The sequence below is a fragment of the Jatropha curcas genome, chromosome 2 (genome assembly GCF_041381405.1).
Source record: "Jatropha curcas cultivar XTBG-Jc1 chromosome 2, XTBG_Jcur_1.0, whole genome shotgun sequence".
In the NCBI taxonomy this organism is placed as follows: domain Eukaryota; kingdom Viridiplantae; phylum Streptophyta; class Magnoliopsida; order Malpighiales; family Euphorbiaceae; genus Jatropha; species Jatropha curcas.
This window is the reverse complement of record NC_143152.1, coordinates 2,613,106-2,629,314: the sequence shown is the minus strand read 5'-3', so window position 1 is coordinate 2,629,314 and position 16,209 is coordinate 2,613,106. Positions and strand designations below refer to the sequence as shown.

General features: G+C 33.9%; 1 protein-coding gene across 7 annotated transcripts in view; it reads left to right on the top strand.

Moving 5' to 3' along the window:
- Window positions 1-1,320: 1,320 nt before the first annotated feature.
- Window positions 1,321-16,209, top strand: part of ABCA1 (ATP-binding cassette A1) — a 37,436-nt gene continuing 22,547 nt past the window's right edge. For 2 of the 7 annotated variants that reach the window (XM_089718580.1, XM_089718579.1), the window contains exons 1-17: window positions 1,321-1,618; window positions 1,931-2,010; window positions 2,177-2,345; window positions 3,913-3,995; window positions 6,953-7,169; window positions 7,666-7,895; window positions 8,004-8,064; window positions 8,236-8,322; window positions 9,600-9,832; window positions 9,935-10,049; window positions 10,167-10,256; window positions 11,197-11,399; window positions 11,478-11,590; window positions 13,136-13,242; window positions 13,791-13,853; window positions 14,830-14,916; window positions 16,096-16,194. In XM_089718580.1, coding sequence (XP_089574706.1) covers window positions 1,532-1,618; window positions 1,931-2,010; window positions 2,177-2,345; window positions 3,913-3,995; window positions 6,953-7,169; window positions 7,666-7,895; window positions 8,004-8,064; window positions 8,236-8,322; window positions 9,600-9,832; window positions 9,935-10,049; window positions 10,167-10,256; window positions 11,197-11,399; window positions 11,478-11,590; window positions 13,136-13,242; window positions 13,791-13,853; window positions 14,830-14,916; window positions 16,096-16,194 — 2,124 coding nt within the window. In that variant the 5' untranslated portion in view covers window positions 1,321-1,531. Of the gene's footprint in view, window positions 1,619-1,930; window positions 2,011-2,176; window positions 2,346-3,912; window positions 3,996-6,952; window positions 7,170-7,665; window positions 7,896-8,003; window positions 8,070-8,235; window positions 8,323-9,599; window positions 9,833-9,934; window positions 10,050-10,166; window positions 10,257-11,196; window positions 11,400-11,477; window positions 11,591-13,135; window positions 13,243-13,790; window positions 13,854-14,829; window positions 14,917-16,095; window positions 16,195-16,209 lie in introns of those variants that run through there. The other 5 variants (XM_089718581.1, XM_089718582.1, XM_089718585.1 and 2 more) reach the window with 5 other exon arrangements.

Sequence of the window (16,209 nt, the reverse complement as noted above, 5' to 3'; positions counted from 1 at the left end):
CTATTTTTAGATGGTCAATTATATCAAAATGAATTATCGATTTTGCTATTGTAGCAAAAGAGATAAAGTGGAAGAAGCTGATGATTAAATTGAATTTTGTTGGAGATAGGTGAGATAGTGGCACCGAAGGAAGGAGATAAGACAATACTTTGGTTTTCCTTCTATTCTATTAAGGACAGTTATAAAAAGGAAAAAAAGAAAAAAAAAGCTGAAAATTTCGCTTTCTATTTTTCATTCCCAAACTTGAGAGAATGAATCCTAATTTGGTGTTAATCAAATTAATCTCAATAAAGGCCAAAACGATTATTTCTTGTTGAATGTTCATGTGAATCAACGAGCTAGGCTATTGTTTCTCCATGTGAAATGATGATTTAGCAAGTAAATGGGTCTCATTTCATCTCTTTTCAGTAATTTGGCGAGCCAAATTAGTTTCCTTCGTTCAGATGCTAAAATAAAAAAAGTTGAAAAATTTACAAACTGATAATATAATTCACGGGGAAACAATTTATTTAGGAGAAATAATTCAACTTACTGAATTAATTTTATTCTGGTAAACCTTTTAATGAAATTATTTAGTTTAAATAGCATTCCATGTAATTGAATTATTAGTTTACAAATGACGTGAAAGATAGTTCATTTTAAGAATTTCTCCGTTGAATCAGGCTTTTACATAAAAAGGTTTGAACGGCTCTTCCGAACTCGTGCAAATCTAGAGGTTAGCAACTGGTCGGTTCAGTTTGAAGCGAATCAAGACAAAAAATGCAAACCGAAAATTTTTTTACGACAGGCCAAATTGAAATCGATGTTTGAACCAATTGACTCGAACTGAACTAATTGGTTCCGCCGACTTTAGTTGGTTTTTGTTCAGGATCATATGATCTTTTTCTATCAGATAGGAAGGGCTGTTGCACAGTTTGATTTAAATTAACTGATAAATTTCTATGAAATTTAAATTGAAAAATAAATTTAATTCAAACCGAATAAAATGATAAATCGAATCTCGCTTAAGTAGTTGATGAAATTAAAATAAGTTGGTTTGGTGGTTTTGCACACACCTGCGCCTATCCTAAAGTTGGTTGAATTTAACAAATTAAATAATTTGGTGAGACCAGCCAATCAATTGTCTATTGTCTCGTCTAAAAAGGATTAAACGCCATATTCCAAATTCCCTGCAAGCCAAAGGGCCAAGGCAATAACCAATCAAATTATTAAATAGCTTCAAAAGCTCTCGACTTCTCGTGATAAAATAACGAAAAATTGAAAATTATTATTATTATAATTTTAATAGTAATATTCTGACGAATTTACAAATGTCTTTAGCCCAAGGAAAGCAGGTTCCCCAGGCATTGCCACCTCCACCTTCTCTTCTTCCCTACTCCATTACAGATGTCTGGTCCTTTCACTTCACAAACAAAGCAATAACTGTCAAGAGTTCCTCAGTCTCTCTCTCTCTGTCTTTCTCTTAATCTCTAGGCCTTGCAGAGTTTTGAGAGGAAAGTGAAGAGAAGGAGATAACTGTAGACGATCAGATATGGGGAATTCTCGGCGCCAGTTGAAGGCCATGCTTCGCAAAAATTGGCTTCTCAAAATTCGTCATCCTTTTGTTACTGCTGCGGAGGTCTTTTTTCTATCCATTTATTATTATAATTTAATACAGTTATGGTGTAATTTCAAATCCTTGACCACCAAAGTTTCATTCTCTAGTTTCTTGAATTTTGGTCTCTGTTTCAGCTTTTAATTTCTCACTTGAATATTGATTTTTCATTTCTTTTGTTTAATTGGTTTGTATCTGTAGGCTTTTTGTTGATAATAAGTTTCCTTTCTTAAAGGTTCTGTTATTAGCAATGGATGAATTTGCTTTCCTTTTGCTTGTTGAATTGACTATTGAAGGATGAGCAAGAAAATAATGAAGTTTCTTTGTTTTTTTCAGATTTTGCTTCCTACGATTGTCATGTTACTGTTGATAGCTGTAAGGACACGAGTTGATACACAAATTCACCCTGCTCAACCGTAAGTCACCATTGCTCTTCACCAAGTCGAAGTCAATATTGGCTTATTAAATAGACTGATATTTGTGAAGAAATCCAAATGGTTTCATGATTGCTTCCTTGTAATTAGATGTTTATGACATTGCGGGAGGTAAATGACACTGTGGTTTTATTGGTTTATTCTCCAGGTATATACGGGAAGATATGTTTGTGGAAATAGGGAAAGGAATATCCCCGAATTTTCAACAAGTTCTAGAAGTATTGTTGGCAGAGGGAGAGGTTTTGGCTTTTGCACCAGATACAGAACAAACTAGGATGATGATCAACCTCATGTCGATGAAGTTTCCTTTAATTAAGGTACCTATTGATCATCTTTTTCTGAGATTCAAGTTTTTTATACTTTTTAATCCTGGTTTGTCTATTGTCTACATTGCTTTAACTCCTTTTGATATGAATATGTGTGTTCAATTTTATGCTTGTGATATAACTTTCTATTCTTTGTTCTCTAGTCTAGTTTTAAGCTTATAACTTCTTCTGTTGCCCATCAATTATGAGATTTGTCAAACTTAATGTAGCATGACTTAAATTAGACCCGTTTGATCTAGAAATATCTTGTACATTGATACATTATTCAGATAGGGATCTTATATGGAGAGTATTTCTTGCTCTGTTTAATATATTGATAAAAAACTAAAGTATGAGGTTGTCATTTGCAAAATTTTCGTATTTTAAGGAAAAAAAAGTATGAAAGTTGAATAGGGGATTTAAAACATTCTAAATTTCACACTGATAAATGAAGGTGATTTTGTTGATGAGTTACTTGAAAAGAAGTTGTGCATATGTGGCAATGTAGTTTTTAGCATTGTTTTATTGTGTTTGTAAATCATGTATGATCATTTCATTTTTCCGGGGAATATGCGATTTGATTGAAGATTCACTTAAAGTGATGTTAATATAATATTTGGTAATGGGTGTTACATATTGGTTTTTTCAATTTCCATTTAGGGAAGGAACAAGAAAAGGAAAATTTTATCAATTGTAAGCTTTTATATGGTCGGAGAGTTAGTATCAGATATAAGTAGTAAGGATGAGGAAGAATTAGAGCATTAAGGGGGTCTATTTGTCATGATCGTTACAGCTTTTTTCGAGAAAAACATTTGTCTACAATATTTTAATTAGGAGATTGATAATTATTTTAAGATGATTTTCAGATGTTTTAGTCATAATGACCCCAAAACTGTTAATAAGTTTACAGCTGTTTTAACATCATCTGAAATTATGCATTGTTGTTGTCATCTTTATATTAGTTAGGACAAATCCTAATTCTATACTGAAAAATATTCCTAATTAGCTTAGACTCCTAGACTGAATAGTATTCCTATTTAGCTAAATCCTAAATAAAGAAGGAAAACTTAAATTATTTCTTGATTAATTAACATTCTTTAAATAAAGAAGGAAACTAAAAGAAAACTTCTTAATTAGTCTTGGATGCTCCTGCATCACATAACCTTCGAGTCAAGTGGGTGGTGAAAGAGGGTTGAAACAAATATTTTAAACAACCCTAGTTGCTACTATACTATTGCATTATTGGTCGGCATCCATATACTTAAGGGGAGAAATGTGAAAAAATGAAAATTGTAAAAGTTACGTTTAACACTGTCGTTAACTTTTCATTCTCTTGGGTGGGGCGTGGTTGAGTGGATCATTGTATTTTCAACAGGATGCTTTCTCTCTGTGTCCTAGGCTCTAATACTTTTCTCTTTTACTTGGTGAAATTTCTGGTTGCCAAAATTCTACACTTACTTTGTCAAATGAACAATTAATAGCTAATATTATTATACATTGTTATTATTGTTGCTGTTGTTTTGCTATTATTTATTTATTTATGACCCATGAACGTCTTGGATTTGCTTTCTTCTATCAGCAAGTTTCTAGAGTCTACAAAGATGAACTTGAGTTGGAAACCTATATAAGCTCAGATCTCTATGGTGGCTGCAATAGAGTCAAGTAAGTCACATTTCTTGGTATTGAAAAGGAGAAGTTCTTTTGTTGTGTTCCTGAATGATGATGTTGATCAATTTTCAGCTAATTGAGGAATTTTGAACAGCCAACTGCAAAAAGGAACCTTGATGAAACTTTTAAGAACCTAAAAAGAACCAAGCTGCTTGTTAACTTGCGAACAACTTGACTTTGAGTTGCTAAAAGTTTGTTCATATAGTAAAAGTAAGTTTGGTAATTACTAAACTTACTTCATTACTTAACAAATTGGAAAACCCTTTCCTGATGCTTTTCTCAAATTAATTTTCCATGGTTGAGAAACATATGAGATTGATATATCGCATAATTGCGTCTAGCTTGCTTGTAGAGGATGGGAGACAAATGAACAAAAGAAGGAAAAATTAAAGATGATTCAAAAAAATTGAAGACATGAAACTAAGCACAGAAGCAAATAAATGAGACATGAAAATTCAGGCTACTGCATTTTTTCATTTTCAAAAGCAAACGTTTGTTAGTCGGAAGATAAAAGGCTACAATGCCAATCAAGGTAGGAAGTTTTGTTCTAAACTTACATAATAGGAATATGATTCTACAATGATGAGTTCTAGCAAAATCTTCCTACTCTAGAATTGCTGACATTGGACTGAGAATGTCTTTTTTGGTTTAACCTAGCAGCACGCTACTATGATTTTTGTTGCATGGTTGAGTTGAGTGTCATAATGGGCCACATGGCTGATTGAAGCATGGCCAACTGAAACCACACTCGCTCGCAGCTTTGCTATTGAAGAAGATGGCCTTATGCTGGTCAATTAAGCAGCCATTTTGGCATGCATGATCGAACACATGCCAAAATTGATGCTTTCAGCGAAATGTGATGGTACCTCATAGGACAATATCCATCTGTGGAACATCTTGAACTTAATGACGATTAAGTCATATTAAGCCATGAAGTCTATCAACCTATGAACTCAATGGTTTTATACTTTTTGCTTTAATAGCCACTACATTATTTTAGTGGTTGCTCACTTGCACTTCTCTTTTGATCAAGGTCATACTCCGCTGTGCATGCACCGTCCTTATTCTTGAGGTTGCACAGTTAATATTTAATATAAGTCATAAGTCATTGAACATTTTTAAAATAAATTCTTTGTGCATAATATTGATTATGACATGCATCAACCACAGTAACCAAAGGACCACAAAGCAACAACCACAAATTTTTAACTTGGGTTATTGTGATCCAGGAATGGTTATTTTCGGCTGTACACTCTTCATGGAAAGTCATTAGAACACTCAAATTGTTTGAATTGGAGTATTGAATATTTACTTATATGGTAATCTTCCTATTTCAGGAACCATAAGTTCAAATAAAGACGAATATTTCGTATGATACTTTGGTACTGTTGCATGGATTAGATATATGTTATGGATTGGAAATTGATGAAAATTGTCTAGCCTTACATAATTTGTTAATCTTGTGGATAGTGGCGGACCCAGCCCAAAGAGTTTGGATGCGGCCAATACCTAATTTTGCATTATGAGGGAAGCCAAACTAAAATATTTTATTTTTCCAATTCTTTACAAAACATTTAAAATATTTTTTTATTTTTTTATTTTTTTTGTAACGGCCCCCTGTTGGGCCCTATGTGCTTCTGCCCCTACTTGTGGATAACCTGTGTCCTTTGCAATAAGGAACGCCACCTAAGCTTCTGCTAGCTTCAGTTTAGCTGAAGTTTGATCTAAATGTAAACGAACCAAGCTTGAAATTTGTAACGCTTGAATTGATTTGAAAACAGTTATATCTCCTATTTGAGTTCTGAGGTCAACTGCCTCGGGAATTTGAAAAAAACTTAGTTTCTGTTTTCATATTCAAATGAAGACCATCATCTTCACCCTAGTAATTCTATTCCTGTTATTTCTTGATTCTACTTCTCTTAGCATAACCCAGAATGATTTGTGTTATGTGCAGCTTACAAGGCTGACAATTGATGCTAGATTTTGGGAGCAAAATAACAGAAATAAAGCAGTTGATGTGTGCAGAATAGTTAAGAGTTAAGACAATGTGAACAGCCTAAACTTCCTTTTGGCATCAAACCCAAGTTTCCAAAGGCATTATGCCTAAAATGGAACTGCACCACAAAACTCAAAAGAGCTAAATTGCTATAATTTCATCAACTTGGAAAACTGAATGATAAACATTACTGGAAATGTATCTAGAGACCCAAAATAATCTGAAAGGTTAAACTTGTCCTAATCCTCAAAGGATGTGGACTTCTAAGGTTAAACTAACACTACTATCCTAGGAAAGAAGGACTCCAATTAAGACTTCAATATTTTGACTGGCTTTCCAGCAAAGTAAAAATTACACCCTTGAGACTAAGTATTGAACTAACAGCTAATTTACTTTAACGGACATATAAATATGTCCTTAGAACAACTAGAAAGTATACTATAATATCTCAAATACATCCTATATATTATCTAGACCATAATTATGAGTTTCTTGAGTCTCTGAACTTATTCTTCTTAATTTTCTTGTCCATCTGCGTCTGTAGGTTATATTTATTGGTTCTGCTTCCCCCCCACATGGTTTCCCTTGTGCTGCAAAATTGATGCATGTTTTAAATGTGGTTTATCATATGTGAGCACTTTAGAACGTCGCACTGTTTCTAATAGTTTTTTTCCTGTGCATGTAATATCAGTATGCTGCACAAGGTTTTATAATTTTCTAGAATGATGTAAAACAAGCGCAGGATTTTTTGTAGAGTAATTATGCTGTTGGATGATGTAAGCCTTCATTCGTGTCTCTATCTTACAGAAGTCGCATGTAGCTGCTTACTAGAAATATGAACAACTTTTTTTTTCATTATTGGTATTAGAATCTATTGAATTTCATGAGATCTGGAAACTTTGTTTTTAGGACACAACATTGATAAACTTAATGGATCTTTGTTCTTTTTGTTTAGGAATTGTTCAAATCCAAAAATCAAAGGAGCTGTTGTATTTCATGATCAAGGACCTCAATTATTTGATTATAGCATACGTCTTAATCACACATGGGCATTCTCAGGGTTTCCTGATGTTAAAACCATCATGGACGTAAATGGCCCTTACCTAAATGACTTGGAATTGGGTGTTAGTCCTATACCAACAATGCAATACAGCTTCAGCGGATTTTTCACTGTATGATTTCCTAGTTTTTGCCACATCATTCTGTTTCTTATTTCATATTTTATTTGGCTTATGAAGCAATTTCTGCTTATATATAAGTGTGCATATGCGTTAGATGGTTGTAGTGCTCCTTGAATTCAGTTCCTCAAACTTTCAGGTTTAAATATTTTCAATTAAGACTTGCTAAATTCTTGTGCTCATCAGTTATTTTAAATTATCTGATTTGATCTCTCTATCTGTCTCTCTCTCTCTCTCTCTCTCTCTCTCTCATCTTTTGTGATTGAATTTCTGGTGGAATTTTTTGCATCAGAATCAATGGCGAGACCAAAATTTAGTTGTTGCTACTTTTAAAATGGTAGCCATGTTCTAAAAATACTTTCTTGTTGATGATGTGGCCATTAGTATTTATATTTTTAATTCAATTATCACCCCATTATGCTCAGATGGGAATTAGATTTGAGTTTACTATTGAGTTTAATGCAATATGTAATGCTTTCACTTTCTGCAGCTTCAGCAGGCAATGGATTCATTCATAATATTTTCTGCTCAGCAAACCGAGACTAAAACTGCTAGTGAATTTATAGAGCTTCCATCTTCTAATTCACCTGCTACCCCTTCATTACTCAAGCTGCCATGGAAGCAATTTAGCCCTTCAAAAATTAGAATTGCTCCCTTTCCAACACGTGAATACATTGACGATGAGTTCCAGTCCATCATTAAGAGTGTCATGGGAGTATTGTATGTATTTGTTTTTTCCCTCAAATGTTTCAGTTTTGTCTTACTGTACTTGCTGCTACATTTTTTTTCCTTGTGACAAATTCCTTTGGTTTACTTATCTCTGAGCAGGTACCTGTTGGGATTTCTCTACCCAATCTCTCGCCTTATCAGCTACTCTGTGTTCGAGAAGGTTTGGTAATGACTGATTGTTGGCATAAACCTTAATATGGAATATGTGCACCTTTCTTATATCTGCTTGCAAATTCTTTCCCCTGATCCCTTGTTTGATGTTTTAAATCGTATAATGCATTACCCTGTGCTATTTTTTCAAAGCTCTCATCTCAAGTTCTTGATATTGCAGGAACAAAAGATAAGAGAAGGTCTCTACATGATGGGCTTGAAAGATGGAATATTTCATCTCTCTTGGTTTATTGCATACGCTTTGCAGGTGAATCTTCCATTTTGTCTTTGGATTAAATAACCAATATTCCTTCCTCTCTTGTCTTGCATTTCTCAAAGCGATTTTTGGATGATGATTTAGGGACGGGTAATATTTCTATATGTGCATGATGTCCGCACACATATATATGAGCTTTTGTACTTATATGCGTGCTATGTGCATGTGTGCATGTGCATTTGCATATCTGGTGTCTGAGTTGAAAGGCTCGGTTATGCTTGGATTCCCTTATGAATAACTCTTTGAGGTGCTAATTTTCAAATCCTTGATCCAAACCCAGAAAATATAACCTGCCAAAGTGAATTTTTTTTAAAAAAAAATCCTCTTTTTAAAAATTTGAATGCAACTTTTGAATCAAATATTAACCAGTCCTCAACAAAGTTTGCAGAAAGTTAGCTTTATGCGTTGGTGGTGACAACATGTGTTTTTCATATTGGTTGAGGTAATTATGGCAAATGCTACTAGAGGCAGCGACACTGATGGAGAAATCTGTGGTACGGCTGTGCATCAGTAGTGTTGTTGTAGAGGGTAGAGGTAGATCTTCTGCTGGTGGTGTGGTGGAGGCAGTATTAGTGGTGATGGTTTATATTGTATCCTGGTCCTATTACAATCAAGCTATTATAATCAATTAATCATTTACTTATCAGGAAATATGATTTATTTGCGGTGTTTTAAACCCATTAAGGGATTTGAATGCGTATCAATCAAAATAAATTATTTGAAATAGCACAATAAACTGAATGAGGATAAGGTGACTATCAATCTATCATGTTCCTTTCCAGCTTGGTATGCTGAAGTATATTTTTATATCTGATATCTTGCGTCTAACTGGAGGTGCAGGATGCTGACAAAGAACCTTTCCTAAAGCCAATACACCATATACACCTCCTTCAAAAGGAGGGGTGAATTACTACACCCTACCTGCAGTTTGCCATTATATATTCTGGTCCACAGTGTAAATGCTTAAACAATCAGACCGAAATTGGAAATCATGAAACAGCTGGGACCAAATTGCATATTATAGCAAAATTCAGGGTAAAACCTACTGATTTTTCCCAAAAGAGACTAATCAGCGAATTGTACTACGTTTCAGCGGTTACCCTTGTTTCTTGGCTCGGTTGCCTGGAATTCAGGCCTACTTCTTTGTTTGCCATCAAAAATAGGGGATGGATTGATAGTCCATAATTAACTGTGGTCTTTTCTTTTCTTTTTCCTTTCTCTGTTTTTTGAATCAACTGTTTATAGTTTTCTGGTTGAATCTTCTGCAGTTTGCAATTTCGTCTGGGATTATTACAGCTTGCACTATGAATAACCTCTTCAAATATAGCGATAAGTCAGTGGTGTTTATGTATTTTTTCTCCTTTGGACTCAGTGCAATCACGCTATCATTTTTGATCTCTACATTCTTCACTCGAGCAAAAACAGCTGTTGCAGTTGGAACCCTTTCTTTTCTTGGGGCCTTCTTTCCCTATTATACGGTTAATGACCCAGCTACCCCAATGTAAGTGTTTCTGCTATGAACAATTTATTCTGGTAGTGTTTCTCTGCAACTGATCATATCTGGACTGTAGATGAACTTTATCTTACCATTTTGTTCACATAGGATATTGAAGGTCCTTGCTTCTTTGCTTTCACCTACGGCTTTTGCTTTGGGATCTGTCAACTTTGCTGATTATGAGCGTGCTCATGTTGGGCTTCGGTGGAGTAACATATGGCGAGTATGTGCTTCACTTGGATTTTTGATCTTCTTCTGCTTTCTCTCTCTCTCTCTCTCTCTCTCCTTGCCATTAATGCTTTTGTTTCTTGATAAAAAATCTAGTCCAACATTGTTGTAGGGATCATCTGGGGTGAATTTTTTGGTCTGTCTTTTGATGATGTGGCTTGACTTGCTTTTATACTGTGCTGTTGGTCTGTACCTTGACAAGGTATATCTCTTGAACTATTATACTCTTTTCTTTTGTGGATATTAAAATTCACTCAAGTTTCTGGTAGCTTAAATTGTTAGTGAGTTGCGTTGTTGGCTATACTATGGGAATATATTATTTCCTATTTTATTTGCTAGTTGAACAAAATTATGAGCATCTGCTCGGAGATGTCTTATATCTTCACTTGTGTGGAAAACTATTGCTATTTCCTTGATGCTGTAACTTGGAAAGGATAGTACTCTTACAAAGGCTTCTTCTTCTTCTTTTTTTACAATTTCTTAAGGCCCAAAATGACAGCTTCGCCACTAAACCCTTTTTTTTTTTTTTTTTTTTTTTTTCTGGTTAGACTCCTACATGTATCTTCTATTTAGTACGCTTTACTTTTTATTTAGTAATGCTGAAATGACAGATACTTTAAAGCTAAAATTTTTATCATTTAGAATCACTGACGTTGACAAGTGGACCGCGTCATTCTGATTTAAGCCAATACTGTATCACAGTTTCCATTTTTGTTACGGTTAATATTTCTGTTAATTAAAACCCTTAGGTTCATATTATAAATCATGGGACTAGCCTTCTTGCAATGCAATAGGAGGGTTCTTTGTATTTGATCCTGTTCTGAGCTCACAATATGAAAAGCCTTGTGGCCAAATATCCTTTCATATAGAGGTTAACGTATTCTGTCTGACTTGGAATGGACTATGGCTGCTATTCTCGTAAGTAATTGTTACAAGTGAATCAGCTTTCCTGAATTATGAGGTGTTATCTTAATATGTAGGTGTTATCATAATATGTAGTTATCTCACTTATACAAAAGATGGGAAGAATTTTCATATTCTACTTTTCCAGAAAAAGCACTCAGGATATGCCATATTTAGTCTGCCTTTTCTATGCAGTTTGTACTTTTGCAAAACTTAGTGATCTTTCTTAATATGATCAGGTCCTTCCCAGGGAAAATGGAGTTCGGCACCCTTGGAACTTTATATTCAAGAACTGCTTCTGGAGAAAGAAAGGAATTGTCAGACATCATGTTTCCAATTCGGAAGTTAAACTTAATGATAAGCTTTCTTTGGGAAATGACACTGTTGAACCTGCTATTGAGGCGATAAGCTTGGACATGAAGCAACAAGAACTTGATAACAGGTATTTGTTCTAAAATTTCTAGGTCTATCTTGCACCTTTTAATATTTTTTCTATTTAGTTTTTTTGTTTGATTTGTAGATGCATCCAGATTAGGAACCTGCATAAGGTATACGCTAGTAAAAGGGGGAGTTGTGCCGCTGTTAATTCACTGCAGCTTACCTTGTATGAAAATCAGACTCTTGCTCTTCTGGGTAAGTTCTTCACTTTACTTTATTCGACTTCATTTCTAATTCATGCTTGGTTTTCATCCTGTTATTTCTGACTAGAGTTACATGCCTTACATCAAAGATTTCCCCCCATTTGTTTCTTCTCGTAATCAGTTGCTTTCCTTTTAGTCAATAATGCATTTACTTGCAATCTGTATGTTGAATTTAAAATTTTAGAGGGATTTCTGAATCAGGTGCAGGGTTTCAAAATAATGGATGCAATGTCCTGTACGACTGGTTGGGATAATAGTGGTTTGGTGAACTGAACGTGAAACACTTTTGCTAGTGTTGGTTAACTTGCTTTACTGGTTTTGACTGTTTTGGTTGAGTTAGGTTGTCAATTTTAATTTAATGATCCAAATCTAAATTAAATTTCATTAATAAATTGAAACCACTAGTTAATGGTAACTCTTTTGGCAGAATTTTACTTCTCTTTTCTAGAGTCTTCAAAGATTGGAGTAGGGCAGAATCACAAGTTGGACCAAAATTTAGAAATTTTGTGATCATTAATCCTTTCTTTTTCTTTTAATTTGTTCTATTTTTTTTAATTAACTCTCAGTTACCTTTTATATCCTTAAACGACAAAATTAGAGATTTTGTGATCATTAACCCTTTCTTTTTCTTTTAGTTTGTTCTATTTTGTTTTTAATCAACTCTTAGTTACCTTTTATATTCTTAAACGACAAAGGAGCACATTTGTCTAAGAAACTTTTTTTTTTTGTTTTTTTTTTCATTTACATTATTTTAGAATTAAGTTTTTACATTTAACGATTTGCTTCTTTTCAAACTTTGAAATGTAGGCTTAACTGTCAAATTTTTTCCACTAAAAAAATGTCACTGTCATTAATCAATTATGTCTAGATGATAATAATTTATCTTATCTATTTAATTATATGCTAAACTATAAATTCAGGATATCTTGCCTGCTGTTAAAAGTGCAGGCATGCTGTACAATCCAATAGTGTACCACCATGGTTATTACCAGTATTTATAGCCCTGATGAGGTTTACTTGCATTTGTGAGTCTGTTGATAACCAATTCTTGATTGACAAACTTATGAATTTTAAATGTGTTTTGTCTACCTCGTATTGAGCATTCTCTCTTAATTAATAGATATTGCTCCACAGTAATAATATTAATTTAATAATATTAATAATATTCTTCTCATTCTTGTGCACGATACTTGAACAAACATTTTTCTTTTGTTAGCAGTTTTTACTTTCACCAATTGGTAATTCTTACTTAGAAATATCTGTGTAGCTTAGAGTGTTTAAGCTACTTGGCCATTTCACTAGTTAACATGAATACTGACCTTAAGTAATGTGGATGAAGTTGAGTAATTTGGAAAAGAATATATGAGGAAGCTGTGGCTTTTTCTAAATGCTTATCAGCTTATGCTCTTTTATACACACGCAGGTGCATATGTTAGGTATTGTAGCTTTCCACATGAAAACTTAAAAAAATTCTCTTCATGTCTTTTTTTGAAGGAAAATTATGTTGTTATACTGATGTAATGTTGTTGTGTTCAAGGACATAATGGGGCGGGAAAAAGCACAACTATTTCAATGCTTGTTGGTCTTATTCCTCCCACTTCAGGGGATGCTTTGGTTTTCGGAAAGAATATACTGACGGACATGGTTAGTAATTTCTTATGAAACTAGGTCCTCTTCCTTTTTAGTTTTGACCCGTTTTGCAAATGGTCCAACATCCATGTTATAAATACACTTAAGGCAGTTTCTGTCTTTCAATTGCTTTTTGCTGTTGAAGCTCCTTGATTGTTTGCATGAATTGTTTTATGGTTGTAATCCACTTTCACTTTGTTAAGGGTTCTCATTCAATATGGTTCCTTAATGTGTATTTTGATCTGTTTATTTATCATCATTGTTTACATATAATTGTTTATCATGCATTTTGCCTCTTGGACTTTGTGTACCGTCTTCTACTTATTCAAAAAATATAATTTGCTTGCTGAGGTGTTGAGGTTGTGTCAAATGGATTGTGTTTGGTTGGAAGCTCTCTTTATTTGATATGCCTTTCCCTCATCTGTGTCAGAGGTTTTATGTTTTGGAGCTTAGGATGTAAATATGTGAACTTTTAAGCATTTTTTATATTTTTTTTGACATTTTTTTTATTTTGTGGAATTTTTTTTGTTTCTAATCTCCTCATCAATTTTGTTTCTTTTTAGGATGAGATACGTAATGGACTGGGTGTATGCCCTCAACATGATATTCTTTTTCCAGAACTGACCGTAAGTACAATGCATGCCTATTTTCTAACTTGCATCTAGCCATATAGATTATGTTTATGTTCTTCAAAATGCTGAGCAGCAGTGGCTTAAAAGCTAATGGAGATGATACAAGATGAAATTTGGGATTGTCCACTTCATTGGATTAAGCTAATGCTAATGGTTTTATAACACGTTCTAATTTAGCCTGAAAACCATCCATTTATATTAGTGACTGTCTGAATCTGACATGCTTTTGAGTGAATTGTTATGGTGCTGGAGTTGTAATTACACTGGTTTTAATGTGTGTCCTTGGATTAATTTCAAATTCACTGGTTTTGAAGTTAAATGCTGTGGTATCATAAATTACATTGCAATCTAAAGGTTGAACTCAATGGAAGCAGTGCCAGTTTTTTTTGTAAGCATTTTATGCCCTTGAAGCATTGCAGGTGAAAGCTATGGTTTGTTTTGGTGTCCCCTTCAGTCCTGTGCTGGATTGTTATCATAGCAAGTATAGTATCTTCACGAGTGCTTGGTGCTTTGGCGGAGAGTTTAGTTGAGAATGTCTTTACTTGCTGATGAAAGGAAAAACTTAATTTTTGGGGAGGAGAGAGAAGAGAGGCCAGGAGGCACAGAAAGAGATGGAAAAGTTCTGGATGTCCTTGTTTGGGTGTTTATTGTTACTTGTTATATCAAATCTTCTATGATGGATTTCTGAGAACTTTATTGAATAAACTCTCCCTGAACAATCCATTTGAGTTATTATTCCTTCTAGATGAACCTCTTTGCTGCATTTACATTCTTCATTACAAAAGTTTTATTCCTTGGAATGCTAATAAATCACCAGTTTATGTTTGTTTCATAGCTTAGGGTTTCCTACATATCATATTGGTTTGTTTGTAACATATACATTGAATGTCTCTTTCCTTCTAGTGATGCTGAAAATTGAATTTCTCTGATTTCTGGTGGCATTAACCACCCGGTTAATTACTCTGTCTAGGTGAGAGAGCATTTGGAAATGTTTGCTATGCTGAAGGGTGTGAAGGAAGAAATTTTGGAGACGGTTGTAACTGATATGGTTGATGAAGTGAGTTTCTCTGCGTAATTTGATATTGCATATATTATTACATATGCTTGATTACAAAATGCTTTGGCAAATTTGGCCCAGTTGATGTAACATACAAATTGTTGGGTTTGTATAGTCTGCAAGCTTTTATCACTTAAGAATTCATTTCAAACATTGAGATTGGTAGTGTAACATATTTGGGCTTCTATTAAGTTGTATTATGTAAATGACTTTCTTTTATATGCTTTGGAATTGCTCTGTTAGTAGTAGAAAATATATCAACTTGGTCTGGAAGATTTTGGACTATTCATGGGTTATTACTTCTCTAATTTTCATGGATTTCTTCATCTATTTTCCTCTCTTTTTTTTTTTTTTTTCCCCTCCTTCCCCTTCTTTCCATTTTCTTATCTTAGTTGCACGTGGTGTACTGCGCGGATTTTTTTTTAAATTTTTTTTATGGAGATGGGGTTCTCGTGGTTGTTATATGATGGCAGTTCCTTCTGTTATGCATGTCTTTTTTCGCAAAGTGCATTAATTGGATAAATATGAAGGAGTTCATTTACATTCAGAAATGTGAATAGTGATATAAATCCCAAAGATACTGAATCCATGATTATGAGTATCGTTATTAATCAAGTCAAGTAAATAGTGCAAAAAATAAAGGTGGAGAATACAAATATAAACCCATCATCATCATAAAGAGTGTCTAGAAGGGTCAAGTCTTGTGGTTGAGTTTGAGACTTTTGGTCTCTAAATATTGTGCCCACATTTACCCTTTTACTATGTGGTTGAAGCTAAAATTTCATATAGTATGATTTTTGAAGGATATAGGTTGAAGAAAATTTGAAAGGGATGGTTAAAAGAAGTGGGAGGAGATGAGAGAAATGGTTGTTGATCCTGGCTGAATAAGTTGTTATTGTTATATAATTGCTGTTCCGGTCGTTTCAACTTACAACAACATATAATTTTTGACTATTATGTTTAGCATATAATGAGTAGCAAACTCTCCTGTTGCATGATCATCTCAATTTTATTTCTTGTTCTTTTGTGGTCAATTTACTTTAATCATCATCATCATCATCTTTTTATTCTTCTTCTAATGACGATTCTTTGACAAGTTTGATATGGCTTCCCTTTACTTCCTCTTTGTATTATTTCTTTACTCTGTTGTGTTAAGAGATTGGGATTATGTATTTTTAGGTGGGTTTGGCTGATAAAGTTAACACTGTTGTGAGTGCTCTTTCTGGTGGCATGAAGAGGAAATTGTCTCTTGGAATTGCCCTTATTGGAAACAGCAAGGTGAGACAAAATTTG